The 9,723-nt window shown below is 36.7% G+C and overlaps 1 protein-coding gene across 1 annotated transcript; it reads left to right on the top strand.

Moving 5' to 3' along the window:
- The first annotated feature begins 454 nt into the window (after nucleotides 1-454).
- fam180a (family with sequence similarity 180 member A) lies at nucleotides 455-9,541 on the top strand. Its single transcript, XM_089127060.1, has 4 exons — nucleotides 455-1,191; nucleotides 3,920-3,978; nucleotides 5,249-5,299; nucleotides 7,880-9,541. The coding sequence occupies exons 1-4, from the start codon at nucleotides 1,125-1,127 to the stop codon at nucleotides 8,219-8,221; spliced, it is 519 nt and encodes a 172-aa protein (XP_088983186.1). The 5' UTR covers nucleotides 455-1,124; the 3' UTR covers nucleotides 8,222-9,541.
- Nucleotides 9,542-9,723: the final 182 nt, after the last annotated feature.

Genomic DNA, 9,723 nt, shown 5'->3' with positions numbered 1-9,723 from the left:
TGCAGACAACTATTTGTTTCATAATTGATGGACTTTGACAGTTATTGAACTGAACTGAATCAACATTGATCTGAAATGGATGAATAATGACAGGTTTTTAGCGTGTGGAAGTGTTGATGTCTGAGGCTCGTGTGTGTGTGCTCTGAACTCCACATTCTCCTGCAGGGCGACAGCGCCAGTGAAAACAGCGTTCTCTGGAAACACAGCGTGTCTGAATTCCTGAGACTGACCGATTTCTTAAAAACATCCCAGATCTCATCTAGACGAGTCCTCAGAAATGAACTAAACATGAACGGAGGAGTCTTAGAGTTACTCTTTATTTTAAGGTGTCATTATTACAGTGTAAGTACTGAGAAATAATAATTAACAACATGTGCTTACTATGGGGTTAGTTACATGTAATTATGCATAATTCACTGTTATTACATGTAACAGTCAAACCAAAAATGATTCAGACACCAGATATTATGTTTGATATTTCTTTTCTAGTGCGTTTAGGACACTATAGTTCATTTCTGTGAGTGAGGAGAGCAAAATAAAGTAAACTGTGACATATTACAGCCAGATATTCTTCATACAGCGACTACCAGTCAAAAATATGGCACCAAATATTCTTCCTCCACTTTGAGCTGATGATGTTTTCTGTAATCGCTAATGCTCCTTTTACACACACACTGAACAACATGAAGCATTGCTTGGTCACTGGTTGAGCTAAACTGCTATTATCTAATTGTGGAGTTCAATTTAACAGCTGACCAGTCACAAAACCAGTGAGTTATTATCATATTTCATTACTATAGCGAATATAATGTGAGAAATGTTGGGGGGAAAAAAGACATTTTGTTTAGACTGTAACAAGGACACTGTAAATAAAGTGTTAGTTCTAGTTAATGATAATAAGGCTGATGAACTTGAGAAAGAAGGATGACCGATTACACACACCGATTGACCGATTACACACACCGATTGTCTTGAGTTTAATGACTTCCAGATGAAACACACATTCCAGCCTGTCAAAGAAGGAGGAGAAACAGGGACTACGGTCTCTCTCTCTCTCTCTCTCTCTCTCTGTGATCTTCTGTTTATTTCCAGGTCGTGGTGTCGGTCCGGACGGGAGGAACAGAATGACGGTCCTGCAGCTTCTGCTGATGTGTCAGATGTCCATCACAGCGTCCCTGCACTGGAGGAAAGGTAAGGATCTCTCACACACACTGTTCACATGAGCACACTGTAAAAAATGCTGAGTTGTTTCAACCCAAATTTGGGTCAAATATAGACAAACTCAAATGCTGGGTTAAACATGTAATTAAAAAATTTACAGCTGAAAGTGAAAGTTGAAGTTGGGTTAAAATGTTAAATGACATGTTTAACACAACATTTGGGTTTGTCCATATTTGACCCAAATTTGGGTTAAAACAACCCAGCATTGTTTAGAGTGTACGGATTGCTCTTAAAAGCTTTTGCTTGCTGCAATTTAATTAGTGGACACATATATATATATATATATATATATATATATATATATATATATATATGTTTAAGCATATTAAGCATAAACTATTGAGCTTAAAAGTTGAGAAGCATCTGAGATGAATAAATAAATAAATGACAAGTTTCCTGAGCTGTGGATGAGGTTGTTTGAACCCAAATTTGGGTCAAATATAGACAAACCCAAATGTTGGGTTAAACATGCAATTTCAAATTTTAACCCAACTTCAACTTTCACTTTCAAATGTAATTTTTGAAATTGCATTTAATTACCCAACATTTGGGTTTGTGCATATTTGACCCAAATTTGGGCTTGAACAACACTTTCATTTTTTAGAAAGTGATCAACACGTTTTGCTTTCAGAATCCATATCGCATTAGAGCTGAATATGTGACTATTATTTTATACATGTTTCTACATTATATTTCTTATATATAAAATAAGCTCGTTTCTGCCACAAAATAAAACATTTTAGATAATTGCGACTTTTTATCTCACAAATATCTCGCAATTCTGACTTCATAACTGTGCGATAAAAAGACAGAATTGTGAGATAAAAAAGGCGTAATTACTGTTACATTTGAAGTTCTTTCAGTGTTTTAAGAGAATAATTCACACTGATATTGTTCAAAACCTGCATGTCTTTCCCTGAATAAGACTTGAGAGCTTCAGATGACTTGTGGACTGACAGTGAGTGATTATAATAGTTTTATGGTGCACCAAATAGTAGCTGTTTAAGTCGCACTTTAAAATGCTTTTGAAATATCAAACTCAGATGATGCTCAAGATCTAACTTCACTTTCTGAGCCGCATTTCAATTGCTTTTGTCTTAGCCTATATAGTTTTGCAATGCCACGTTTTCATATTTTTGTCACATGATCCTTAAAAAATCATTCCAATGATTATAATGAAAGTGTGTGTGTGTGTGTGTGTGCGCGCGTGCGTGTGCGTGCGTGCGCGCGCGCGCGCGCGTGTAGCATAACTTTGTTTATTCTTATAGAAGACATACTAACCACCTTGCCTTTCAGTTCTGAATATAACAAGCGTGATTGTTATAAAGACAGAGCGGTGTATATTTTTTGCGATGTGACATCATCACGCACGTGTGGTCTGCATCTCATCTCATCTCCATGGAAACGCAGCGGTCACGAGGAGAAGGCGCAGTCTCGCAACATACGGTGTTTATAATGTTTTAAAGGCAGTTTAAGATGAAGTGTGTGAAGGATGACCGACACACATCTGCAGTTGATCGGTCCAGAGAGCTGAGGAATGCCTGTGATGTCGGCGACATAGCGAGAGAATTTAAAAAAAAATGTTTGGTTTTTTTTTTGCTCTAAGTTAGTTGAGTTTCTGTTTTCTCATCTAAAACACGTAACTTACTATTAAATGTATTAAAAATTTACTGAAGTATATTTTTAGTACATTACAAATATACTTTAATGCCTTTTTAATATATTCAACCATACGTCTAACTTTTTGACCTGCAAGTTCGCTAATATGTTGAATTGAATGACACATCCTTCCTACTTTAAATATATCATGTTGCTGCATTATCCTATTATACGCGCCTCAGATCCCCTGTGTTTCCCGCAACAGAGCTTCACAGATGCCGTTCTTCAGCTGCAGGCCTGTAATGCAGATGTTTAACACAGCTGTAAAGATGTCAGTCATCCGCTCACGTGTTCACGGACAGCCAATCAGAGACGTGCAGCTGCTGAGCACGTGCTGCCAAAACATGTCAGTGCGCGCGCGCGTTACTGGATATCAAAACACGCTGGAAAAATCAATGTCATTTTAACATTTAAAGACTGTACAAATGTTGTTGTTGTTTTTTTACTAAAACCGAGTCCCTTTATATATGCGGTTAAAAACTGTAACAGACGCAATTTTATAGTAAAATACAACCAGAGAATGTCTAATAAAAGAGAATTTGCACTGTTAATAGTTCGTTCAACGTCACCTGGTCTTCAATAACGTTTTCAAAACGTTAGCAAAAAAAAAAAAAAAACATTTATATGTAGCCTATCGTCCATGCAGCGTTTTTTTTCCTGAAACATTAAAATTTTTAGCCTTCTTGGTCTAAAGTTTTTTTTTTCTTTATGTTGCTATAAGAATATTTAGAGAACATGTAACATTCAATTATAACGTTCCCATAACCTTCGCATAAATAAGAAAAAACTAGGAAAACATTCTCAGAAAGTATTTTTGTTTGCCTTGAAAGGAGACATTTTGATTATTTTTCATTGCAATAATGCATTGTTTTTACTTCTGTACATTGGGGTTTTACGTTGTTAAATAAATGTTTATTGCATTATTTTATTGTTATCATGATAGTTTTTGTGCGTATGACACTGTGTAATACTAGCCTATATTTACCTTACCTTGGCTTGTGGAAGAGCTACATTACCCATGATTCTCTCTGTCTCTCAGCGCTGTACCCATCAGCCTTCCGAGTGAGGCGCGGGACGCCAGCTCTGCTCAACCTAGGGGTGTGCGATATGACGATTTTTAATCGTGGACGATTAAAATGTCTCCACGATCTGCTTTTGAAGAAACATCGTAGTATCGTGTTACAGTGCATTCTATCAGTTCAGTTCTGGCGCCTCAGTCTCAACTGTACAACGCGACGTAGCCTATCACATGTTAATGAATAGGTACGGGACACTGCAATTCACAAAAGTTCATTATTTGCATAAGCCTTGCCGGTTAAACATTTAATTCACGCGCTGATGCGCTGTTCTAACGTGCGCTTTCCTGACCGCATATCCACGGCGCTCACAGGCACTAGAAGTCTGTCAAACAGCGCCTGAATACTGGACTAAGTTATCTTTCGAGTCTTATTATGCTAATACTGTTAAATACACACAATGTTTACATAAACAGGCTATGTCTAAAGTGAAAGCAAACATTTGAGAGAATATCTGGTGTAATATGCGTCTATATTAAACGCGTCGCGTGCTGGTCTAAAAGCGACAGGAATAATACTGCCGCATGTCCTTAAAGGGATAGTTCACCAAAAAAAAAAAAAAAAAATCCGTCATTATTTACTCACTCTAATGTTGTTCCAAACCTGTATTCATTTCTTTCTTGTGCTGAACACAAAAGACAATTTTTTTTAATGTGGGTAACCAAACAGTTGCTGGTCCCCATTAACTTCCAGGAGAGAACCTATAAAAAAAACTATAAGGAGACCAGCAACTGTTCGGTTATCCACACTATATAAAATAACTTTTATTTTCAACAGAAGAAAGAAACTTATTCGGGTTTAAAACATCTTGAGAGAGTAAATTAAGACCATTTTCATTTTTGAGGGAATCTCTTTAGTAAAAGAAAAAAAAACACAAGGAGAAAATCACTCACTGACCGAGAACTTTAATAGTAGCTTTAATAAGAATCAATTTATTCAGTGAAGTCTCTGTAGTGTTTTAATTTCATATTTGTTTAATTTAATTACTTTCTTCAATACTACTGCTAAATACACCTAGTGCATCTGAAAAATAAAGCACTATTTATTTAATTTGAATATTAATTTGTGTAATGTTTATCTTGTCTTATTTTTTTAATAACAAAGAAAATAATGACAAAGATTCTTTTACCTAAGGCTTTGTTTTTAACATAAGGACATTAGTTTGGCTGTAATGAACAGCCACTTGCAAAATATTAAAACCAACTTGAAAAAGAATCGTGATAAAAAATCGTGATCGTGATTTTCCTAAAAAAATCGTGATATGATATTTTTTCCATATCGCCCACCCCTAGCTCAACCCCTCGTTTCAGAAATCTGTGGAAGACGCCAGCCTTCTCTATGAGGTGCCGTGATATATACACATAAGCTATGTATATTTGTGAGAAAAATCACAAATCTATCCACTTCAAGGTTATTAATAGCACTTTCACAGTACATATTGTTTCAAAGCAGCTTTACAGGACCTGCTTGTTACAAAGTTTCTTTATGGAGAGATTTAAAGTCAATGTTAAACAGCATTCGCAACCCAGTGAAAGAGAATCTCAGCTAACAAAAATATATTTTTTGTTTTAAAAAAAAATCTTGGTTTTATAAACGTTAACCTTCTGGTGCTCTTCGCGTGTCGGTCAAAAATGACCTACATTTTTTTATTTCAATTAAATGAATCTTCTATATTTTAGTTTGATAATGTTTTTTATTTAATATTTAGCATTTTTATGGGATTTTATGGAACTAAATTATATTTAAGCTGTATTTATAATCCATGTAATCACTTTTTGAGCATGAAAATGAAATGTCCAACTTAATCTGTGGTAAATCTTGCATGCGTTAAAGCACAGACTGAAGTTTGACCTCTTTTCAAAGACAACACTTGGCAGATTATTGCTGAAGTGAAAACAAGCTTAAAAGGGAGAACTTAAACAGAATTTTACGTTTATTGTTATGAAAATTTGTATATATTTTCAAAAAACCCAAGAAATTCAAAGCCATAAATCTAAACAAGTTGTGCTCCAAATTTGAGGTTGATCTCTTATGAGATCAATGAGCGTTCAGTGAGTGTGTGTGTGTTCGGCTGCAGTACCGAACGCCTCCACTTGAGGAAACTCTTCTCACATTCATTTCCGATGCGCTCGTTGTGTTCACACAGCAAGTGCCAAAACCTGAGTTTACTGAGTTTTATACCACTCAGATGAAGAAAAAAATCAGATTATATAGGAATTTAACTTTTGGATACGTCCTGAAACAAGTAGAAACCGTTAGACGAATGAGATTTGTATGAACCACATCTCATCTCGACACTCTCCTGCTATTTTCCCATACCAGTATGTGTAATCAAAAGGTTTCAAAATAGCTCTGCGATTATTCATTCAAGACTGTTTTATTTCTAACAAGAACTTTTTCGGAGCGTAAAGCTTGCTGAGCAATGAAACCGTCCCCCGTGTTGTTTATCCGCAGTGTTTAATGTGATTGGCTGAATGAAGGAAGCGATCAATAGCTCAGCTCTTATTATCTCTTCATACGCTTGAGTTTGCTCAGTTATTGAGTTGTGCTGAGCTCTGCAATCTCTCCTGCTGTCAGACGCACACACACTCACAGACGAGCAACATTTCCATTTAGATCCAATCCCCAAAACAAAAAGAATATTAATATTCCGGCGGCGTGTCTTCATGGCTGATATCTAAAGACTGATGATCGTCACACGCTCAAGACTGATTCAACAAGACATCAGACTGAACTCTCATCAGATAGCAGATATTCATCATCCATAACTGCTGTTTTATTGAGTCGCCTGCTGACTCACTGAATCAATGCCCATGCGAATCAAGAGTTCTTTGGGATCCGTGTGCTTCTTTTAAACTGATATTGTCCGTTTTACAGATCAGCTGACAATTCTTGTGTCTTCTTTAGAGCTGCAGTTTTAACTCAATCTTATAACTCATAATCGATGAATTTTGCATCATTGCGTTATTGAACTGAACTGAATCAACATTCAAATGAGCTGAATAATGGCACTATGGTCTTATAGACTAACATTCTTCCAGTAACAATAATAAAACGTTGTAATGATGTTCTCAAAAATGTTATTAACATCATTTAGGCTATACATCATTCGTGGAAGGTTTTTTCTGAAAAGATTCAGTTGGATGTTCGTCTAATGTGTTATGTTACTCGTTTCAGGACATTCAAAAGTAACAGTTTTTGAAGAATGATAAAATGGAATGTTCAGAAATAATGTTTTCATCATTTAATGGCAAAACCTTAGAACATATTTAATAATAATAATATTACCATTGTATCATTCTTCAAACATTTTGTGATGTTGTTTTTTAATGTTCTCTGAACGTCCTGAAACACGTATACGCTTATGTCCGCCACAGAATAAAACATTTTAAAAGATAATTGCGATTTTTAATTGCGATTCTGACTTCTTTATTTCTCCCAAATGCAAGTTAAAAAGTCACAATTGCGAGTTTATTTCTAACAATTCTGACTTTATATGTGATTGTGAGAAAAAAGTTGCAATTACCTTTTTTATATTTTATTCTTTGGCGAAAACATGCTTCCATTGAAACAAGTAACATTTTAAAAACATTAATGAATCTAAAACATTTCAGAAAAACTTGAACTTCAAGAGTGAATGATGTGTAAATAACATTGTTAGCGTTTTTAAAACATGAATAAAGACCAGATAACGTTCCCTGTTCGCTGGGATTATACTTTCTCAAATGATCCCATAATAGATTTGTGAAATGCTAAAATGGAAGGTTTCCTTAATATAAAAATATCCAAGTTCTTAAGAGAACATTCAAAAGTAAAGTGCTTTATAACTTAAAGGGAACGTAAGCAGAACATTAGACTGAATCTTTGTTATATTCTGTGAAACTGGTTATTTCTTCAGATGTGTTGTCGGTGTTGTTTCACAGGTGTTGTTGTCGGGCGCGTACATGGACGCCTCACGCGGGACGCTCCACGTATCCGATCGGGAACTGGCGTCCATGCGAAAGCTTGAGGTTCTGGAGGTCCTGTGTGAAGACGTGCTTCCCAGAAGCCTCTCTGAGATCCGACGTCTCAGTGCGCAGCTGTCAGTGCGTCGTGGATCGCTGCGGATGGAGGACTTCGAGCGCACGGTCCTCACGATGGTGTTTACTGCACAACAACTACAACACACCCACCCCGGCCACCAGAGGGAGCTGTGGGCAAACGCACTCCTACAACTATATCAAGCCATTAAAGAAGACCTGCGGCCACAAACCACTGCCAATTAATGAGAGGACTGAACACGGAAGTGACTTAATCTGCAGTTCATCGACTGGCCACTAGAGACCGGCTACAAATGAGAGCCAATCCCATAGACCTCCATGTTAAAATGCCCAACTTTACAGCAGAAACAAATGTGTTTACAGCCTGGTGCAAAAAGTAGTTTTGGTCTATATGGTTAATTTTGTCCTTCTTGACGACTGTGAGGGGGTGAATTTTTTTTTTATATAACTCATTCGTTTAATTAATATTAAGCCTTAAAGTTGTGCATAATTAAGGGCGTGGCCACTTGAGTGACAGGTGGATTGCCGCTGATGTCACTGCTAGCCGTTTTTAGCGTCAAGTCTCCTCAGTTAATCCGCATCGGCATCGCTGCCCATTTTCGTTTACTTTCTCCGCCCACTTTGGGCTTAAATGCTCTTCAGAAACCCACAGGTGACATCACAGACACTATGTCCATTTTTTTTTACAGTCTATAGTCTCATATCACGAATCCACTGCTCTGCTTGTCAACCGGTGACCACAGAGATCGCAGATATCAGGGGAAAACAATCCGAAATGCAAATAATAAAATGCATGTAGTCATGTAGAGCTAGTCAAATTAGACAATCGCAATCCAATATATATTTATTTTACATAATATCTGCAAATAACTCTAAATATAATATTTGAATTTGCAGAATTATAATTTAGATAGCAACTTCTTAATTATAGTCCCAGACAGCAACATAACGTGGGCTGGATCTGGGCCGACATTATGGGGTATTTTTCACTAATAATTTGGTTTTGACCCGATGTTAAAGAGGAATTACAGGAGTCTGGTGAATATGAAATCTTGTTTGCATAAGTTCACCTTCACGTTCTCTGCATGTGTGTTTTGTGGGTCCGGCTCACAGTCTGCAGGATGAGCTCTGCTGTCCTTGTGTGGCTTGTCGTTTTTCCTGAGATAATGAATATCCTGATATAATCATTATCGCGTCCTTGACCGTGTTTCCCTGTCATCTTCACCTGGAAGTGTCCCCAGCGGCACACCAGAACCTGCTGAGATGTGTGACTGTGTGATACTGTGAGAATCTGACTGATATTAAAGTTCAAACTTCACATATGACTGCGGTTCTCATTTCACAGTGTTTTATTCACACTACGGCCGTGTTTCAGCATCTCTGACAGCTGAGAAACAGCATTAAGACTGAATGAGAAGATGATCGACAAATGATCAAAACACAGTGGATCCAGATTCCAGACTCACAAAAACTTCCCTGTGTGTCTGTTATGCGCCTGTAGCGCCATCTATATGCTACAGATATAATTAAAGCTATAGAGAACTTTTGTGGCAGTATAATATAAGTATAGTATAAAAATATTTACATATAACTGTGTGTTGTTGAAGACTTTTTTTTTGTAAGCCTAATGTTCACAATGTAATCACTGTTAAAAATGTTTCCGTTTTCACATGACATGTTTCTCAGATTTATAACACTTTATGTTTTAAAAATGATACTTATAAAAG

Source organism: Pimephales promelas, chromosome 24 (assembly GCF_988280905.1).
Source record: "Pimephales promelas chromosome 24, fPimPro1.hap1.1, whole genome shotgun sequence".
NCBI classification, from domain to species: domain Eukaryota; kingdom Metazoa; phylum Chordata; class Actinopteri; order Cypriniformes; family Leuciscidae; genus Pimephales; species Pimephales promelas.
This window is presented reverse-complemented; position numbering and strand designations above follow the sequence as displayed.